This window comes from Felis catus, chromosome B2 (assembly GCF_018350175.1).
Source record: "Felis catus isolate Fca126 chromosome B2, F.catus_Fca126_mat1.0, whole genome shotgun sequence".
NCBI lineage: Eukaryota > Metazoa > Chordata > Mammalia > Carnivora > Felidae > Felis > Felis catus.
Genome location: NC_058372.1, coordinates 54426936 through 54447040, shown reverse-complemented (window position 1 = coordinate 54447040; position 20105 = coordinate 54426936). Strand labels below are relative to the sequence as shown.

At 41.5% G+C, this 20105-nt stretch overlaps 1 protein-coding gene across 2 annotated transcripts in view; it reads right to left on the bottom strand.

Moving 5' to 3' along the window:
* Positions 1 to 366: 366 nt before the first annotated feature.
* The window catches only part of RAB23 (RAB23, member RAS oncogene family), a 90827-nt gene continuing 71088 nt past the window's right edge, over positions 367 to 20105 (bottom strand). Inside the window, exons 9-11 of one of the 2 annotated variants that reach the window (XR_006597855.1) lie at positions 5320 to 5425; positions 2072 to 2205; positions 367 to 632 (exon numbers count right to left, since the gene is read on the bottom strand). Coding sequence is in view for 1 of the 2 variants with exons in the window: in XM_045057687.1 (XP_044913622.1) it covers positions 5324 to 5425 (102 nt within the window). In the remaining variant the exon portion in view is untranslated. Of the gene's footprint in view, positions 1711 to 2071; positions 2206 to 5319; positions 5426 to 20105 lie in introns of both variants that reach the window. The other variant, XM_045057687.1, reaches the window with a different exon arrangement.

The following is a 20105-nucleotide window of genomic DNA, read 5'->3' as shown; positions in this document are numbered from 1 at the left end:
CTAATCCCATTCACTACTTTATGTTCCCTCTAGCTCACCCCAACCTACCTTCCCCTAAGCCTCTATATGCAAAGAGGAACTTGTCTCAATCTAGTCATACAGCTCTCCACAAAGAGGGTGGCTGTACCAGCCTGGCGTGGACTGATCCAGCAGCCCTGAATTCCTGAATTCTCCCCAGGGCACTGCAGTTACTGACCCAAAAGAGTTCAAAATGCTGACAGCAACTTCTTAAGCTATTTCCCTACAGTTTAAAAGCAATCTACCCCATGCGGGAATTGAAAAGGGGTGAACCAGGGATTTCCTTCTTCTCCCAGACCTAGGGGATGCAGTTTCCAGAAGTTTAAAAAGAGAGAGAGACCAGTAAAGTAAGCAGTAAAATTTTCCAGCTTTAATGTGTGGCTTCCCCCATCTAAAATCTTTACAAGCTCAAGTGCCTCTTAAGACAGGACTTGGAAACATGATTCTAAATCATCTTGGAAGCCAAACCTCTAGTAACATGCCCTCAGTGAGTTGGGCTTAGGTTTCACAAACCATCATTTCACCCCTCTGGGTAGAACAAACACTCTAAGCAGTCACAACCTACTGTCTTTAATGGATGCTTCAGGCCATGCTCCTGGTGCCCAGCACAGTGCCTGGCAAGTAGTAAGCACAAAACACCATTACTGAGTGAATACAGTCTTTGGTTTTTTGTTTTTTGTTCCTTATTTGCTTCATTGTGTCAATATAATGATCACTCGAGAAGGAGGAAAATATTCCATAGAGTTCCAGAGCGATGTTGATGGAAGAGGTCTCCTCATCTGTATCTTGGTGCCCCCTCCCCACCTGCGGGACACCCTTTCCCACCTCCTTCATGGGTCCCTTCAGCTGAAGCTGCTCCCTCATCCACAGCTCTTTTCCCTACAATCCTCTTCACAACTCGGAAAAGCATGAAGAAGAAAACAATAACAAAGACACCTTACATCCATATGTAGAATTCTATTATGTCTCTCAGGATGTCAGATATTCATATGTTTTTGTCAACAAGACATTTGGGGGATGTAGTTCTTGCCAAAACATTATACAGTTACAAATTAAATGATAAAGAATTTATTTGTAAAATATCTTTTCATACAATAGCTTGCTATGCAAAATAACAAAAGTGTATTGAGGCAATGAAATGAATTTCTAACAATGACATACCGGTGCTGAGAGAGCAGACAAAAGGGTAAGGGGACAGGTTTTGGAGAACAGACTCTTCCCAGTGCCCTAGAGCATAGAGCTGAACCTTAGGTACCCGCTGCCCAGGCAGAATCTTTCACTCATGCTAATGACCTGAACCGGGCTTTGAATTCCCGTCACGGTCCTCCAAGATCACCAAATCTATTTCCAAGCAGAAGCAAACTCCCAACACTCCCCACCACTTTGTTGCCAAGGTAGCTTGGTATTCCTCCCACACACGGAGCTGCAAATGTCTCAGTGGATATAGAGCTCTCCCCAGGAGATCATGAGCTCCTTGAAGGCAAGGATTCATTCCGTATCCCCAGCATCCCACAGTCTGCCATCTGTGAAGCGTTCAGTACATATTTGTAGAATGAATAAACCCCTCTCTTTCCCTGGGTGCCTTGCTGGGACGTTCACACACAAACAGGTTGGACACAGAAAGAATCTGCCTTCCAGACACCTCGGGTCCATGAAGGCAGATTTTTTCGCGGTTTTGTCCACTGCTGTGCCCTGGAACAGTGCAGAGTACATACAGTTAACAAATATATGTTGAATAAATGAATTAATGGATCTGCTTCATTGGAAAGGGTGCCTTTCTGTCCTTTCTATATCATCTGATTTTCCTAGCAGTCACACACACTGAATTCAGATTCATCCTCTCAGTGTTCCCTCTTTTTGCACTAAGTCTCTGTGGTGGTGACCTCTTTTTTCTTTTTTAAGTTTTACTTAAAACTTAAGTTTTAAGTTTTTTTAAGTTCTACACCCAACATAGGGCTCGAACTCACAACCTCGAGCTCAAGAGTCACATGCTCTTCTGACTGAGCCAGCCAGGTGTCCCTGTGGTGATAACCTCTTGACTAAAATCACATACCTCCTGGAACTCACTGGCCTGCAAGTTCCCATTCCTGATCCCTTGAGTCATCTTCTTGTTCCTCTTCCTCTCCTGTCTCCTTTCTTTTGGTTCCCCTCTTCCTCCTCATCCTCCTCTTCACCTCCCGTTCTCTTCTTAATTATTTGAGACAAGCAAAAAGTATAATGTCATCATGATTGTGCCTCTACCGCCATTCAGCTCACAAAAAGATATTACAGTTAAAATTGAAGTCCCTATATATGTGTCCCCACCCATGCTCTTCCCTTCTTAAAAGTAACTACTATGCTTTGCTTTACTACATATGTCTATATATATATATATATATATATATATATATATATATATGTATATGTATATATACAGTGTGGTTTGACAGTTTTTAACTTTTTATTCATTATACCATATTCAGGTACACCACTGCTACTTGCTTGTTTTCACTTGGAAACATGGAGCCCTAGTTCCTTTTTTATCACTGCTGTGTTATATAGAATTCCATGGTATAAATATATCACCGTTGGTTAATGCATTTTACGACTAATGTGAGGTTTTCAATTTTTGCTATTATGACAACTGTTGCTTTGGACATTTTTGTTACCTTTTAGGCAAGAGTGAGGGGGGGGGGTACATTTGGCCTTTGGGGATAAAGTCCAATTTGCTTTTTCATGAGGACTCCAGCAGAGGTAGCCACCTCAGACCCAGGAACTGAGTAGCTCAGGAGTAGGAGCTGTGTTGGGTTGGCAGTGAATTAAAATTACCATCTGTCCAAAATCTGACTTTGTAATAGCACCAAGATGTCCTCTTATAAGATATTCCTCTAGCTGTCAGCAGTCCAAGAGTAGAATGCAGAAAACAATATCTGGATTTATCCAGAACAAGGTATGGGGGTGGGAGTGCGGGTGGGGGGACTATTTTTTTTTTAAGTAGGCTTCACACCCAGCATAGAGCCCAACGCAGGACTTGAACTCATGACTCTGAGACCAAGACCTGAGTTGAGATCAAGAGTTGGACACCTAACTGACTGAGCCACACAGGTGGCCTGGGTGGGGCACCTGGGTGGCTCCATTGACAGAGCATGGGACTTCTGATCTCAGGGTCATGAGTTCCAGTCCCACATTAGGGGTGGAGATGAAAGAGAAAGAAAGAAAGAAAGAAAGAAAGAAAGAAAGAAAGAAAGAAAGAAAGAAAGAAAGAAAGAAAGAGGAAGGGAGGGAGGGAGGGAGGGAGGGAGGAGGGAGGGAGGGAGGGAGGGAGGAGAGAGGGAGGGAGGGAGGGAGGGAGGAAGGAAGGAAGGAAGGAAGGAAGGAAGGAAGGAAGGAAGGAAGGAAGGAAGAGAGAGAGAAAGAGAGAAAGAATTGTGCCTTAGGTAGTCTGAAACCATCCAATTGTAACAGCAACTACTTTTAACTCTAGCCTTGCTTCCAGGCATCTGAGTGGCTCAACTGGCTCAGGTCATGATCTCTCACAGTTTGTGAGTTTGAACTCCACATAGTGCTCTGGGCTGACAGCTCAGAGCCTGGAGCCCTCTCTCTCTGCCCCTCTCCTGATTGTGCTCTTTCTCTCTGTCAAAAATAAATAAACATTAAAAAAATTAACTCTAGCCTTGCTTCCTTACCTCAGCAATTGGCATTTCATTCTGCTTGCCTTCCCCCCCCCCACCACCCCCACCTTCCCCCCAAATCATTGCTTTTCAGAGTTATCAATCCACATCTTTCCATTTTGGAGATGACATTGAAAAACTGTATAAATGTGGAAAAACAGGTTCTTAACAGTGTTGGTAGGCAAAAGACATGGTAACATAAATTGAAATCTTCATAAATTCCCAGAACCTACTGTATTACAATCATTCTCAGCTCAATAGAAAAAAAAATACTGAATAAAATCCACTTTCCTACCAACAGTGTTAACCTTGACTCTGAGGTAGCATTTTTTTCACCTTTTGTGCATAGATGTTTTGATATCCCATTATATATATTTTTTAAAGCCATGATCTCTCAATATGTGAAAACCTCATGTCCTGAGGCTCAAAGCATAGAATATGTTCTGCTTTTTGGTTCTAACATTTAATGTCCTTGTAGCCCACTAGAGGTCACGTAATTCCATACAGTAATTTGAGCACCACCTAGTGGGCATTCTGGCTACATTCCTGATATGAAAGAAACCAATAGTTCTTTGAGACCAAGGAGTTAATGTGAGCCAACAGGGGCCTCTCGACTGAAGTGACAATTTACATAATTCATAGAATCTTTCTCTGCCCCCAACACATTAACGGTGTTCATAGGCCTATTCTAAATCTCACTGAAATTGCAAAACCAGAAACAAGAGCTGTTATTCTCTTAAAGCCCAGACAACACTGCATAGACAAAGCTGATTTTGCTCCTGCTTCCATATGCTCCTCATATAGCTCAACAGCCCCTTCATTTTGCATGAAGTCTTAGATCGTTCCTGTGATACAGTTCAACATAATCTGCCCTTCTGCATTTTCAATATCTGGGCTTCATTTTCGTTTCCATTTCTAGCCTTTAATTTACAACCTTCTCACGCTTGATCATTTTAATCGCCTCTGGTTGCCTAAGCTATTCTTGATTCAAACAGCACATTCCAGTCTAATTAAAGAGAATAGCTAATAATCAGTGCTTTAAACAATTAACAAGCCATTTTTATTAGTATCAAGTCAAAGGTAATTCAAAAACAGTTAATGTCCATTAAGATAAACAAGAACTTAAATTCTGAATTTAAGAAATAAACAATTCTTAAATTATAGGAAGAATTGATGGCTTAGCATGTGTTAAAAGTTCAGAAATAACAGAAGTAAAAGCAGTGAATCGCCAAAGTAGTAATTAGTAAAAATTTATAGTGCGTGCACCAAAAAGGCAGCTGGCAAATCAGGAGCACTCAAACCAAACACGGAATGAGGCTCAGGGGTATTGTTATAAAGCGGCTTATACAGTGAGAAAGCAGGGACTTTATATTTTACAGTGATTGGTGATAATATGAGAATTTTCTTAAATGACAGGGAATTGGTCACTGAATACCTCATATCAACTTGGGGAAACAATTTAAGTTTTGCTGTGATTTCCAGAGGTGTAAGCGAGAAATGACTCAGGTCAAGTTAGTCTTTCAAAATAAGCTAAATTAAGCTTTGTCTACAGGACTACACTGGTTTTGTCTCCTCGGAGAATTTTCAAAACTGGTCTCCACTTGTTTTTTATTTTAACACTATAACTGTTACTAACATTATGACCACTTACGGATTCATGAATGGCAGAAACCTTGAAAGTCATCTGGTTTTATACCATGGTATAGGAATTCCTCCCACAGTTTGCAAGTAGTCAACCAGTCTCTGCTTGAACACTTCTGGGGAGAGAGAACAAGTTCAGTGTGAAGTGGAGAAAAGGGAATGGGATCCAACACCAAACGCATCAAAGTCCTAATCTTTGCACTTGCAGTTACTTTGTGGTGAATAACAAAACCTCTGCAACTTCCCTTTTCCCATCAGTAAAATAGTTTGGTTGGGGCTGTGGGAAAAACTAAAGATCCCAATACACATGATTCTTACAAGGATCAAATGAGATAACCTCCCTTTCAGTTTTCAGGTACGCAAAGACCATAAGCCTCCAACTTCTGACCTCACATCTTCCAACCCCACTACTTAACTAAATTTTCCTTTCTCCAGTCTTGGTCTCTGTATATCTACCAACCAAGCTTTGTAGCAATGCTTCCCAAACTTCCATGTGGTAATACTCATAGAAAGTGACAAGATATGTACAGTGTTGAGCTAAATGGCTGAGGTTGGTTAAAGCCAACAGGTTTTGAGGTCTCTCAGAGGGACCAGTGGGATTGAGCCCCCCTTGACCACTACAGCAACCTGCTTATCAAGTTTCCCATAATAACATTCCTTTCTTGTCAATATTACTTTCCCACTCCCTAATCATGCTTGCTAGGGTCACATCCCAAATAAACTACTTGCACCCAAACTCTTAGCACATTGTAGTAGATAGTGAACACCAAAAAAACCCTGGTAAAATGGTAATAACCATAATATCCAGGCAAAGTAAAGCTTTGTGTATCAAGTTCTCCTTCAAAGCATACATCAACCAATAAGGTAAAACCATGTCTTAATTAATAAAGGTAGTTGCTTAAATTCTTTTTCTTTTCTTTTTAAGTAGGCTCCACACCCAACGTGGGGCTTGAACTCATGACCCTGAGATCAAGAGTTGCGCACTCTACTGACTGAGACAGCCAGGCATCCCGGTTACTTGAATTCTATATTCACTTTGTGTGTGAAAGCACCGTATTCATTCTAACAGCATTTTCAGATTTATATCAAGACACCCTCTTTCACAGCTAAGAAACCAGACCGCAAAAAGTTTAATGACTTCCAAGATCATATCTTTATCAGTAAAAGTAAAAAATAGTTTGGATTTTTTGAGCTTTGACTATATATGAGGCCCTGTGTTAAATACTTTGCCCCATTTCACTAATCACTGCAACAGCTTTATATTATTTTAGAGGTTTTAATTATATCTACTCCACAAATGCAGAAATTGAGGCTTAAAGAGATGGGTTCCAAGGGGTGCCTGGATGGCTCAGTCAGTTGAGAGTCTGACTTCGACTCAGGTCGTGATCTTATGGCTCATGAGTTCAAGCCCCACATGGGGGCCTATGCTGACAGTTCAGAGCCTACAGCCTGCTTTGGATTCTGTGTTTCTATCTCTCTCCACCCCTATGCTGCTCACTCTCTGTCTCTGTCTCTCTCTCAAAAATAAAAATAAACATTAAAAAAAATTAAAGAGATTGGCTCCAAACTGGCACCAATCAAAAATTAAAGAGAAGTGGGGCACCTGGATGGCTCAGTCAGTTAAGCGTTGGACTCTTGGTTTTGGCTCAGGTCATGACCTCATAGTTCATAGGTTCGAGCCCCACATCAGGGAAATTCTCTCTCTCTGCCTCTCCCCCATGCACATGCACATGCACATGCATTCTCTCTTTCTCTCCCTTTCTCTCAAAATAAATGCATAAAATTTTGAAAAGAAAAAACTAAAGACAAAGTTTTGAACTAGCAATGAAGAGGAGCTGTGGCAGAATAAACTGTTTTTATCCTACAAAATATTATTTTAGTAAAGGCTACATATACACCCAAACTGAAATGGAAGATCAGGGCAAATAACCAAATAACTCAACAGCAACAAATCATCCCTTTCCTTGGCAATTCATGAGGAATTTTTTTTTAAGATTTTATTTTTAAGTAATCTCTACACCCAATGTGGGGCTCAAAATTACAACCCCGAGATCAAGAGTTGCACGCTCCACCGACTGAAGCAGCCAGGTGCCCCATGAGGAACATTTTTTGGGTGAACTATCCATACAGTTGAATCAAATCTCTGCTCTTTATTGTATGCTTAAATAACTCTGGACTTCATCTTAAACAAATGGTCACTTTGCTCAGTCCCATCAGAAACTATGACTGCAAAAATTGTCAAGGTGATTATTAGATTAGGTAGAACTAAAAATCTGATATTTTTAGGGTCAACATTATTGGCGTTTTACTGAAATGAGTCCCTCATTATTGACTCTGTAGGCCTTCTGGGTTTGTTTTCTAGAGACAAAGATGCAATTTGCACCAAAAATCTAAATACGTAGGAATAGTCCTGAGCATATGGCCAAGTTTTTGTGTTGAGATGCTTGTCTGCCCACATGAAATTGCTACTGTCTTCCATGAAAACGTTGGTTCCTTGGTTTATTTATGTTGAATCATATTACAGCTATTTGATATTTAAAGCAAAATGGAAATTTTGATGCATTCCACTCAAAACCATGCAAACTGCAGATTTTGTTTTTGGGTGTCTCATCTGGTTAAGCTCTTTATAAGAGTCCTAAGCCTGAAAATTAGTTAGGTTTCTGACTGTTCATTTTTTTATTCTCCTTTTATTATCATTTAAAAATCAAAATACGTGACTTCATTCTACTTTTGTAAGAGTGGGCAAGAAGCCCTTTCCTGTTCATGATGAGCTGACCATATTCTGACAGGACATTAAGGAAGAGTTGGACGACATCCTGGCAGGAGAAAATCAATTGGAAAAAAAAAAAAAAAAGTGTACTTGTATTCGGAAAATGAGTCAGTGTCTAGGAACCAATTACATTCAACACACAAAATTTGCTCCAAATGAGCAAATTGAAAATGCTTCAAGAGAAGCTGCATAATGAATATATATCTGAAGTGGCCAGGCACAAAATGCTTCATAAAGAATCCTGTTTAATTACAATGGTATCAATTTCTGGAGCAGCTCCAGAATAAATTAATAGATTTTCAAAAACTGAAATACATAAATCACTAAATGTATTCAAAACGTTCTCTGGGGGCGCCTGGGTGGCGCAGTCGGTTAAGTGTCCGACTTCAGCCAGGTCATGATCTCGCGGTCCGTGAGTTCGAGACCCACGTCGGGCTCTGGGCTGATGGCTCAGAGCCTGGAGCCTGTTTCTGATTCTGTGTCTCCCTCTCTCTCTGCCCCTCCCCCGTTCATGCTCTGTCTCTCTCTGTCTGAAAAATAAATAAACGTTGAAAAAAAAAAAAAAAAAAACGTTCTCTGGAATTGTCGAAGTCTGCATGCCTAAATGTGTTCTAGTAAGTGTCTGAGTGTCTACCCTAAACTAAAGTCCTACAAAAAATTTTTCTGGAGAAGCAAAATTATAATGGCACAGGCCAACACACCAAACAAGCAACAGATACATCACAAGGCATTATGTTAACGAACTTGGGAAAGATCATCAAAAAAAATCAAGATTTTTGCTCCTTTATAGCCTGATAATTAATATCATAGTATCCCTTGCCTCCCCAAAGTAAAAGATGATGAAAGAATAGAAGAGGTTAACACACAGAAGCTGATGACCTTGAAAATGCTGCTAAGTGGCCTAAACACTTATTTGCCCAGATGGCTTAGTAAAGAGGCCAACTCAGGTCTTCACCAGAGATTAAGTTGCTTCCCATGGTCACCCAGGTCAAAGACAGAGCCAAGACTATTAAGATTGCAGCTGATGTTATTCACAATGGCACTTGAGAGCATTTACAACATTGTATAGCTTACAAATTGCTTTTGTAGACATTAATCAAGTTATCTTTACAACAATCCTATCAAGTAGGTGGGACATGCATTACTATTACTTTCCCAATGACAAAAGACATCAGAGTCCAAGTCTCCAGACTTGGATTTTTCTCTCCTCCACCTATTACTCAGTCTCTATCCTTAAAATCTACATCCTTAAAAGATTTTGAGTGTTTTAACCAGCCTAGATCACCCCTCACCGCATTAGTATCAGAAAGACTGCATCTGTTTACTGATTTATTCAATGATAAGAAGACTGGCTCTGTCATTACATCCTGTGAAATAATCACTTGAGTATTTAAGAAGATGATGAGCACTCCAGAACCAATGAAAAAGAAAATCAATGTAACAAGTCAGGGGACAAAAATAAAGCACATCACTCCCCTATTGACAACAAGTTACGAGGTCAGAAAACTAGCAAATGAAACCCACGGCTTGGGCATCATCATAAATCTGCACTAAAGAGGGCTCTAGGCACCACACCACCCAGCACTGCAGGAAACACTACAATATTTCCATAGCAACTGTAACTAAGGACATCATCAGGATGCCGAAAATGCAAAAGAAGAAAAAGAGGCATAAACTGGGGACAAACAAGATTGTTTCCCTGGCAGAGTGAAGCCCACTATTCACCCCCAGAAAACATAAATATTTCACCACCTGAAGCAGGCAGTAACTAGCTTTCAGCCAGCCAAAACCATCCTCCCAATTTATATTTCCCAAGAAAAGAAATCAGCCAAAGGGCCAAAAACACAAGGAACTCAGAAATATGTATACCAAGCAGGCAGCAGCATGCTTGAGTGTCATAGATTGGGCATGAGTCAGGAAAAGAGCCCAGTCATTTATTAAACTATCAAACCTGTTATGGCCAGGCAGGTACTATCAGGAACACAAAAGTGAACCAGAAATACATTCTGTCCTTGGAGTGTTCAGGGTTGTAAGGGGAGATAAAAGATCAATTACTATAAAACAAACCAGAATGTGATAGACATTAAAAAAAAAAAAAAAGAAATGAATGTTGCTATTAGAATTTAGATTATTGGAGGGTGTTATGGATTGAATTGTGTTCCCCAAAAAGATGTATTGAAATCCTAGCCTCTAAGTACTTCAGAATGTAACCTTTTTTGAAAATAGGGTCTTTGCAAATATGATGAAGTTAAAGGAGGTCATAAGGGTGGGCCTGATCCACTAGGCTGATGTCCTTTGAAGGGAGAAGAGCTTATAAAAACTGAGACAAACCAAGAAGGTGGCGATGAGGCAGCGGAAGCAGACTGCAGTGATGCAGACACAGGCTGCAAGGACAAAGGATTGCCGAGATCCACCAGAAGCAGCGAGAACCACTAGAAGCTGGGAGAACCACCAGAATCTGCAAAGGGCCTAGGAAGCATGCTTCCTTGGAGACAGCAGAATCGGGGCGGCTCTGCTGACGCCTGGATTTCAGAACCGTGAGAGAGAAATTTCTGTTGTTATAAACCTTTCAGCTTTTGTTACTTTGCAACCGCAGCCCTAGGAAACTAATTCAGAGGGAAAGATTACTTCACACTAAACAGATTACAGCAAGTCTTCTTGTAAGCAATGACGTCTGAATGTAACCTTGAAGAAGTTGCAGTATACCAAGAGCGGGAAATGGGATTTCCTATTTATATGATAATAGCATCTACCGTTTACTGAGAATCCACTCTGTACCAGGTATTGTACTAGGAATCATTCATACGTAACTGGCGTGGTCTCTGGCTCATAAAGAAGTGCATACAGACCTCACCTCCCTAATTGACCCTTGCTGTTCCATTTCACAATGTCTGATATGTAAAGAAGTTTCCGTTTAGGGGTGCCTGGGTGGCTCAGTCATTAAGCATCTGACTTCAGCTCAGGTCATGATCTCAGTTCATAAGTTTAAGTCCCATATGGGGAGAGCTCAAGCCCCGCTTTAAGTGAGCCCCACTTCTCTCTCTCTCTCTCTCTCTTCCTCTCTCCTTCTCTCTCTCTCCACTCCTCATGGGATTCTCTCTCTCTCTGCCCCTCACTCACTTTCACCCTCTCTCAAAAAAAAACAAAAAAGAAAGAAAGAAAAGAAAGGAAGGAAGGAAGGAAGGAAGGAAGGAAGGAAGGAAGGAAGGAAGAAGTTTCAGTTTAATAAATGGAAAAGAAAGGAGGGCTTAGGGTTTGTGGACAGATGTGGAAGGGAGGGAAGGAAGCAGGGAGCAGATGGCAAAGCATCTGTTCCCCTTCCAGCCTGGCCATGATCTCCTTCTAGAAGAGAGGGTGGAAACAAGGTCCAGAACCTCTGTGAGTTGTTTTTGTTTTCATGTGAAACTAGGTGAGGAACTAGTCAAGGGAACTTCAAGAGGCTCTGCATGTTTGGGGCTAATCTGGCTCAGAGGCAGGGGAGGCCATTCTCCCCTCCTCTCCACATGGAGGCCTTCCAAGGACTAGACTCTGAGAGCACGGAGAGTCAACAACTTTGGCATAGGCAGTGTTCTTATGATGGACAGTGGCCCTGGAAAGGCTTCAGCCTTGGCAAAGCCTCAGCAAGTGGCCTTGCAAGCAGATGCTGGACATGTGGGAGCTAGGATGGAAGAAAATTAACAGGGCAGAAATCCATGGCAACTGCAAAAGAAAGGTTAGCAAGGGAGTTTCTTTGAGAATTTCTAGAAATAACTGGAGATACTTTGAAGGGAATTAACTTCCACCAGACAAATGGGATGGGGATTCACACCATAAAAATTGGGATATAGGGTGCATGAGTGGCTCAGTCGATTGACCATCTGACTCTTGATTTCAGCTCAGGTCATGATCCCAGGGCTATGGGATCAAGTCCCACATTGGGCTCTGAGCTTGGATCCTGCTTAGAAGTCTGCCCCTCTCCCCTCTTTGTGTGCTCTCTCTCTAAAAAAGAAAATAAATCTTTAAAAAAATTGGAATATAAAAAGAATGTGAGACAATGGAGTACTACAGGGCAATGAGAAAGAACGAAATATGGCCCTTTGTAGCAACGTGGATGGAACTGGAGAGTGTGATGCTAAGTGAAACAAGCCATACAGAGAAAGACAGATACCATATGTTTTCACTCTTATGTGGATCCTGAGAAACTTGACAGAAACCCATGGGGGAGGGGAAGGAAAAAAAAAAAAAGAGGTTAGAGTGGGAGAGAGCCAAAGCATAAGAGACTCTTAAAAACTGAGAACAAACTGAGGGTTGATGGGGGATGGGAGGGAGGGGAGGGTGGGTGATGGGTATTGAGGAGGGCACCTTTTGGGATGAGCACTGGGTGTTGTATGGAAACCATTTTGACAATAAATTTCATATATTGAAAAAAAAAAAAGAATGTGAGAACTTGTTCTGTGACAGCAGGCTGATGAGGCCTGGAATATACCAATCAGGCACAGATTTTATTTAATCTAGCCAATCCCCATCATTATTCCCACTCTACAGGCAAAAAAACTGAGGCTCAGTTAAGTAACTTTCCCAGCCAGTAACACAGTTTAATTCTGGATCAAAAATAAAACCATGTCTGTCAATGGCCAATGCGTTTCCCACTATACACACTGTGGATCTAGGCAGAGGAAAGAAGAACACTTGCAAAGAGCTGGGAAAAGAATACAGGGGTACTTGGGGGGCTCAGTCAGTTACGTATCCAACTCTGGATTTTGGCTCAGGTCATGGTCTCACAGTTCATGAGTTCAAGTCCCACATCAGGCACTGCACTGACAGCATGGAGCCTTCCTTGGGACTTCCTTGGGACTCTCTCTCTTCCCCTCTATCTCTCCCTCCCTGACTCATGCTCTCCCTGTCTCTCTCAAAAATAAATAAATAAAACTTAAAAAAAATAATAATACAGTAGGTCAGGGTATCAGCCAGAATTCTGGCAGGAAACAGAATGCAACCTGAGTTGCTTAAATGAAGAGATTTGTTTATTTATTTATTTACTTACTTACTTACTTACAGGCTCCACACCCAGCACAGAGCTCACAACCCTGAGATCAAGACCTGAGCTGAGATTGAGAGTCAGACACTTAACCAACTGAGCCACCCAGACACCCCTGAAGAGACTCTAATAAAAGATATAGTTGACATCGCTTTGGGCAGGATTAAGAGAATCAACAACAGGGGATGTTAAGATACCCAGAAACCAGAAATAGAGGATTCACTCCTAGTGAATCCTAGTGAGACTGGAAACCATGCAGAAGAGGCTGCCAGAGGGATTGGTAACCAGGGAGGGACACCTACAGGGAGGTGGGGGGCTGGAGAATAATCTGACCTTTCCTCTTACTCCCAACCTTCTGACTACACCACCTACTGATGGTGCCAAACTGGAAACTGGCTGCCAAGGAAGCCTGGATGAGGCCAGTGTCCGGGATCAGAGACTCACAAATGGAAGAGAAGGAAGACATTTCCATGGAAAGAAGATGAATTGAGGCTATGTGCTAATCCTGGCCTGTTTTGCTCTTGGATCCATTCCCTGCCCTACTCTGTCCTATTCTGTATCATGAGAATTTCCATCCCCACCTTCCTTGGCCCTCTGGTTTCTGCATCAATTCAGCCAGTGGGAGGCTCTGAAGGAAGATTAGGGGGAGGAAACGGAGAATCCAGGCTATTTCTCCCCCTCTCCTTCTGCTTCAGGCACTGTCTGTGGCAGTGGCTGTCTTTTCTGTGAACCCAGCTCTTGTGGCAAGGCCTGCCGAGGTGCCCGCTTCCGCTTGGTGCCCCTTAAGCTTAGGCAGTGATAGTAGCTTCTTGCTCTTAACCTCAGGGATGCTGTACGATCCCACTTTAGGCTTCTCAGCTCTGTCAGTGCCAGTGGGACTAATTCTTTGTACTAAGTTCTCTGTTTTAAAATATCAAGAATATTTCCTAGACCCTAGCTGATATAGGAAACTCACACCAGAAAGCTTCAACCTGTGGCACCTGGGTGGCTCAGTTGGTTGAGTGCCTGACTCTTGATTTCAGGTCAGGTCATGATCTCATGGTTTGTGAGATCAAGCCTCATGTCAGGCTCTGTGCTGACTGCACGGGGCCTGCTGGGTATTCTCTCTCTCCCTCTCTTTCTGCCCCTCCCCCTGCAAAATAAATAAATAAAACAAAAACAAACAAACAAACCCCCAACCTTCCTACAGAAAATAGGAGGAAAATGAATATAAACATGACTTGTATATCCTAAGTATTGAATAAATTTTTGTTTATCTATCACTGTTGTGAGCCTGTTTCTTGGTCTTACTGGGGCCTCCTGTCCCTTAGCCACCAGTGTTCGGATATGCTCTCTGGCCCCTCTTGCCCTTCATACCCCTGGAGATGACAAATAGCCACATAAGCAATAGTCTGTTAGAACTCTTAGCTTCCTTGCCGAATGGTCCTTCTATCTCATCAAGACACATCCCTGAGTAGAACAAATTCTCTACTTTCACAGTTCCTGCTTTTTTTCTGGAGAAATACTATGTGGCCAGAGAAATACTATGTGTTTCTTTTCCTAGGATGTTCATGTGCTCTGTTCATTATATCCATAGTGGCCTTTTCCAACAATTCTGCACACATATCTTTCCCCCAGAGTCCCTTGAATTCACTAAGCTTCACATCAGTTTAAAATTGATGCAAAGGAAATCCAGTAAGAATCAGAGACCGGGGTGCCTGGGTGGCTCTGTCAGCTAAGTGTTTGACTTAGGCTCAGGTCATGATCTCACTGTTCATGAGTTCAATCCTTGCATCGGGCTCTATGCTGACAGCTCAGAGCCTGGAGACTGCTTCAGATTCTGTCTCTCTCTCTCTCTCTCTCTCTCGCTCTCTCTGCCCCTCCCCTGCTCACTCTCTGTCTCTCTCCCAAAAATAAATAAACATTAAAAAAAAATCAGAGACCAAAAATAAATTTATGACAACATGCCATAATTTCATACATGGAATGATTTCCTAAAAGCAGAAGAGGTTGGGGCAACTGGGGGGCTCAGTTGGTTGAGTGTCCGATTGTTGATTTCAGTCCAGGTCATGATCTCATGGTGAGATTGAGCCCGGCATGGGGCTTTGGATTTTCTCACTCTCCCTCTCTCTGCCCCTCATCCTCCTTGCACTTGCGCTCTCTCTCTCAAAATAAATAAACATTTCTTAAAAAGTAGAATGGGTTTGTTCAGAAAATGAAATAAACTGCTGATATATAAATCCTGACATGGAAAAGAATCAATATTATTAAGTCAGTTATATCTATAAAACAGTTCACTGCATTTTTACCTTTGGAATACTGAACTGCCACCACACACTTGGAATTTAATTCAATTTATGAAGCTTCCATTTGCCCACAACTTCTCCAGAACACCAGATTTTGCACATTCAGTTCCACCTCAACCATATTTTAAGCTCTAATACCAATGGTTTAAGTATACATTAGGATATTTCAGACAGAGACTCAATGGTTTCTCCAATACATACTTTTGTCCTAATCTTGGATGCAGTTTAGTCTAGTTGTTAAATGCAAAGGTGTGGTAAATTGCATTGTTGGTCCTGACTTTCCTATATTCCATCCATGTCCTTTGCCATTGTCTTCGGAATTCCTCCCCGGTTGAAGATTAGATTTGTATGTAGCAATTATCGAGGAGTGATCTTGGGAACAGCACTTTCATCAGAGCAAGGGAAGCAAGACTAGGCAAGGGAGAAAAAATAGGACTTGGTCTGTTGCACCCAAGGCCTCAGCCAATCCCACAGGAAGCTCTGGAACTGGGATGGCCCTTCAGAAATGTTTTGAATTGGGGCATGGGGTTGGGTCTTTGCACTGTCACACCTGACCTGTAACTGCATGTGGGTGGCCTGTGGGGGCACCCTTGAGCAAAGCAGCTGCAGGCAGGCAGTGGGGATGGGAGATCAGGGGTAAGGGTGGTAGTGGGAGGACGGGAGGGTTGGGGGGGTCTATCTGTGAGTCTTCATCAGCAATAAATATTCAAAGCAGCTGAGGGAATGAGAATAATTCTGAAGGGGGATCGACAGGTGTTTCACAGCATGTGCTATATTCCATAGAGGTAGAGCGTATCTCTTTGCTGCTTGACATTGGGCTCAGCCTTGTGACTTAGCTTGACTAAGTGAATGAGGCAGAAGTGAGTATACTGGTCTCAAGCTTAGGCCTTAAGAGACCTTGCATATTTCCAATTTCCTTTTTATACACGTCCAGGCTAACCTGCTGGTCTCAGGAGGAAGATTAGAGGCATATAGAACAGAACCATCCCAGCCAGCCACCCACCCAGGCAAGCCCAGCTTAGATCAGCTAACACCCAAGATGACCTGTAGACACTATAGAAATTGAGTGCTTGCTTTTGTATGATGTGATTTGTTATGCATCGATAGCAAGTCGATATAACAGGCTCTGACCCAACGGTCAAATCTGATTCAAAATCCAATACTTCTGGCATTGATGATTAACTTTATGTGTCAACGGGCTACAGGGTACACAGATTAAACATTATTTCTAGATGTGTCTATGCAGGTATTTCTGGATGAGATTAGCATTTGAACTGGTAAACTCTGTAAAGTAGATTGACCTCCCCAATATGAGTGGGCATCACCCAACCCAGGGAGGGCCTGAATAGATCAAAAGACAGAGAAAGAAAGATATACATATCTCCCACTGGTTAGGTTTTCCTGGAAAACCCTAACCAATACAGTGACCTACTTGTGATCTTGAACAATTTGCCCAATCTTTTCTTGTAAGCCTCAAGTTTACCCTTGATATAGAAACGGTATCTGCTCTATAATGTTGCTGTGGTTTAGCGGCAACTTAGAAGCATTTAATCACTATAAGATATGCTCAATATTTGTATGCTTTTATTTCTAGGTGTAAAAATCATGACCCTAGAAGATATTGCTGGGTGAAGGGGGATAGCAAAGGAAGGGTCAGTTCCCACTGCTCTCCAATCCCATTGGCTGCTCTTACCCTGCCCTCCACCCTTCAAATGTTTAGGTCTGGCAATGGAAGAAGTGGCAAAGCTGAGTCCGGCAATGTCAGCAGTAAATTGGTGTATCTGCCCTTCAATTCCTGGACTATTAAGCCAAAGATAATATTTGCTAGAAGGAGCAAGAAATAACAGAGGACAGGTGCCTTCTAGTCCTGCACTGGTCTTTTCTTGTGGCTTCCAGGCTCTTGAGCTTTCTTAACTATTCATAACATGGTGTTCTGATGCATTAAGAATAGTCTGTGGAGCCCTCACTGTGTAGCCACTTCAAACAGTACTGTAGGCGGAGAATTTTTGCCCACTGAAATTCTACTGCCAAGTTTTGGCACGGTGCTTTACTTTTTTCCTCTTCCTTTTAAAGCTGACAAGGAAAAATAAAGTGCAGAAATACTGTTAACCAAATAAAGAGACACTGATTTTTTTTTAAACCTCATTTGCGTCAGAAAATTCATTCCCCAATGAGCCATAACCAGATGAGACTGAACATATCCCAAGCCTTACAAGAGAAAGTTTTAATTACAGACTTCATGTTTCATCACCAGCAAGTCCAAACCATGGTTTCCAAAGGGAGTTGCGACTGAAACGCCTCCCGTGTATATCTCCAAAATCTTATCTTGGCTTGCTTATTCCCAACTATTAGGTTATTTCATTTTAAATAGAGTTAAACTGAGACTCATTCCCCTTCATTTCCCAAATTCCTAAAACAGCTACTCTTTGTTTTTAATGGTGCTACAAAAAAAAAAAAAAAAAAAAAAAAGAGGGAGAGAGAGAGAGAGAGAGAAAAGAAAAGCACATTCCTGAAATATTACAAGAGACCAACAGAAGAGAAGCAAGTGCAGCATGGAGAGACTCCTGGGGAAGGGCTTCTTGAACTTTTGCACCAAGACACCTTAACAAAAGAGGAGAACAAAAAAATTGCCCAGGGGCACATGGAAGTATACACAAAAATGAAAATAGCTAACTTAGTGAGAGTTCACTGTGTACCAGCCACTGCTCTAACATTTAACATATGCTTGTCATTTATTCTCATGATAACTCTATATGGCAGATGACATTATTATTCCCACTTTATAGATAAGGAAAATGAAAAACTGAGAGACAAAGAGGTTAAGCAACTTGTCCAAGCTAAATACACAGCTATAAAAAGGCTAAATACAAATAAATAAAAAGGCTAAATATAGCTAAATTTAGCTATAAAAAGCTAAATTACAGCTCTAAAGCCTGTAGTTTCAACCACAAGTTGCCATGAGTAGTCTACTAAACACTCAAAGTGTCGTTAAAGTTTCACCTTAAAAATGCATGTGAATAAAATGACATAGGGTATAAGAATGGATTAAAAAAACAGGATCCAGGGGTGCCTGGGTGACTCAATCAGTTAAGCATCTGACTCTTGACTTCAGCTCAGGTCATTATCTCATGGTTTGTTTATTTAAGCCCCACATTGGGCTCCATGCTGACAGTGCGGAGCCTTCTTGAGATACTTTCTCTCTCTCTCTCTCTCTCTCTCTCTCTCTCTGTCTCTCTGCCCTTACCCACCCCCTCTTTCTCAAAATAAATAAATAAACCTAAGAAAAACAAAAACAAAATAAAACAAGATCCATCTATATGCTGCCTACAAGAAACTCACTTTAGACCTAAAGACACCAGCAGACTAAAAGTGAGGGGATGGATCTATCATGTTAATGGATGTCAAAAGAAAGCCAAAGTAGCCAAACTTATATCAGACAAACTAGATTTTATTTTAAAATATTTAGTTTTGAGAGAGAGAGAGAGAGAGCATGCACTTGAGCAGGGGAGGGGCAGAGTGGGAGAGAGAGAATCCCAAGCAGGCTACCCATTGCCAGCACAGAACCCAATGCGGAGCTCAATCCACAAACCATGAGATCATAACCTAAGCCAAAATCAAAAGTTGGATGGATGGTCGACCAACTAAGCCACCCAGGCATCCTCAGAAAAACTAGATTTTAAACTAAAGACTGTAACAAGAGATGAAGAAGGGCATAATATCATAATAAAGGGGTCTATCCAAAAAGATCTAACAATTGTGTGCATTTATGCCCCCAATGTGAAACACCCAAATATATAAATCAACTAATCACAAACATAAAGAAACTTATTGATAACAATACAATAAAAGTAGGGGACTTTAAATCCCCACTTACAGAAATGAGATCATCTAAGCAGAAAATCAACAAGGAAACAATAGCTTTGAATGACACACTGGATGAGATGGACTTAACAGATATATTCAGAACATTCCATCCTAAAGCAGTAGAATACACATTCTTCCCGAGTGCACATGGAACATTCTCCAGAATAGATAACATACTGGGTCACAAACCAGCCCTCAACAGTACACAAAGATTGAAATCATACCATTCACATTTTCAGACCACACACTATGAAACTTGAAGTCAATCACAAGAAAAAATTTGGAAAGACCACAAATACATGAAGGTTAAAGAACATGCTACAAAGCAATGAATGTGTTAACCAGGAAATTAAAGAAGAAATTAAAAAATACATGGAAGCAAATGAAAATGAAAATGAGAGGGGCCTGTGTGGCTCAGTCTGTTAAGCATCTGACTTTGGTTCAGGTCATGGATCTTGCAATTCATGGGTTTGAGCCCCACGTTGGGGCTCAGGTGCTGATGGCTTGGACCCTGGAGCCTGCTTCGGATTCTGTGTCCCCCTCTCTGCCCCTGCCCCACTTGTGCTCTGTCTCTCTCCAAAAAATAAATAATTAAAAAAAAAAAAAAACGAAAAGGAAAATGTGACAGTCCAAAACTCTTGGGATGCAGCAAAAGTGGTCAGAAGAGGTAAGTACATAGCAGGACAAGCCTACATCAAAAAGCAAGAAAAATTTCAAATATACAACCTAACCCTTAAAAAGGAGCTAGAAAGGGAACAGCAAAGAAAAAAAAAAAAACGGCAGAAGGGAAATAATAAAGATTAGAGCAGGAAAAATAGAGAGAGAGAAATTACAAAAACAGTAGAACAGGTCAATGAAAC